Here is a 1,339-nt window from a genome sequence, read left to right as displayed (position 1 = left end):
ACAATCACTTGTACCGGACGTGCGGCAAGTTGATGGTCAGCTGGCTGTGCAGTAATGTGGCAATGGCCCACTTGTTAATGTGATTGCAGTTTTGTGGTTATGACTTTGGCACTGTAGCAAGCATCCATCTAAAGTACGAGTATGTATATATGTATGCACTTTACTTGGAAAAAAACTTTTTTATAAAAAAAAAACAACTATGTAGTATACATGTTTGAAGTAATATTTTTTAATAAACAATATTTTCGTCCTCTGCTTCGATATATAATTGTACATGATTTTTTAAGTTAAGACTTAAGTTCTTAAGATCTACATTTTATTAGAAATAATATTCAGAATGATTATCACAGCCTCTTGAATAGTTTCATCCGCTCCATAATGATCTCCTTTTATCGTCAAATTCAAAATGACGGAACGATTGGAGCGGTGTTACTGCATAAAATTTTGCCAGAAACTGGGCGATTGTCAGGTGGAAACCATTCGAAAGCTTCGGACGGCTTTCGGTGACGATACTATGGGCATCACACAGATTAAGGAGTGGTTCAATCGGTTTAAAAACGGTCGTACATCGGTGGAGAGCGAGCCACGCTCTGGTCGACCATCGACATGCCGAAATGAGCATGTCGTTGCCAAAGTGAACGCTGTGGTGATGCGGGACCGTCGTGCGACTATTCGAGATATTGCAGAAGAGGTAGATATCAGCACTTTTTCGGCTCACTCCATTGTTACCGAAGACTTGACCATTAAGAGAGAGTCGCGGCTAAATTTGTGCCGAAGCTGCTGAAGGCGGAGCAAAAGGAACTTCGTGTTGAAGTCTCACAAGACATGCTCGACTTCATAAACAGTGATCCTGACTTCATGAACTCCATTATCACTGGTGATGAGTCCTGGGTGTACGGGTACGACCCGGAAACCAATATGCAGTCGTCACTGTGGATGCATTCCACGTCACCAAGACGTATTTAAAAACCGACGTTAGCACTAAATACAGGGTGGGCAATATAGCGTTTGCTTTTTGAACCACCTATTTTTTTGAGAATGGTAACACAAATGCCATGTCGAATGTGTTCATAATTTACTTAAAAGTTTGACATTTACGAAATGGGACGCTATATGCTTGAACCAAATTGGGAAATATTGAAAACCTATTTTCAAAGTGGTGAGTCTTTTTCTTCTTCCGCGGTTATAGTAAATGGCGAGCATTACCATGACATGCTCAACGAGTTTTTGTTTCCAAAAATTGAAGAGGATGACATGGACGACATTTGGTTTCAACAGGACGGTGCAACTTGTCACACTGCCAAAGTTACACTCGAACTTTTGGATACCGTTTTTGGGA

At 40.9% G+C, this 1,339-nt stretch overlaps 1 protein-coding gene across 1 annotated transcript; it reads left to right on the top strand.

Moving 5' to 3' along the window:
* The first annotated feature begins 406 nt into the window (after positions 1 to 406).
* LOC128864867 (protein GVQW3-like) lies at positions 407 to 784 on the top strand. Its single transcript, XM_054104625.1, has one exon. The coding sequence runs from the start codon at positions 407 to 409 to the stop codon at positions 782 to 784; it is 378 nt and encodes a 125-aa protein (XP_053960600.1).
* The last annotated feature ends 555 nt before the right edge of the window (positions 785 to 1,339 follow it).

The sequence above is a fragment of the Anastrepha ludens genome, chromosome 5, assembly GCF_028408465.1.
Source record: "Anastrepha ludens isolate Willacy chromosome 5, idAnaLude1.1, whole genome shotgun sequence".
NCBI lineage: Eukaryota > Metazoa > Arthropoda > Insecta > Diptera > Tephritidae > Anastrepha > Anastrepha ludens.
This window is presented reverse-complemented; position numbering and strand designations above follow the sequence as displayed.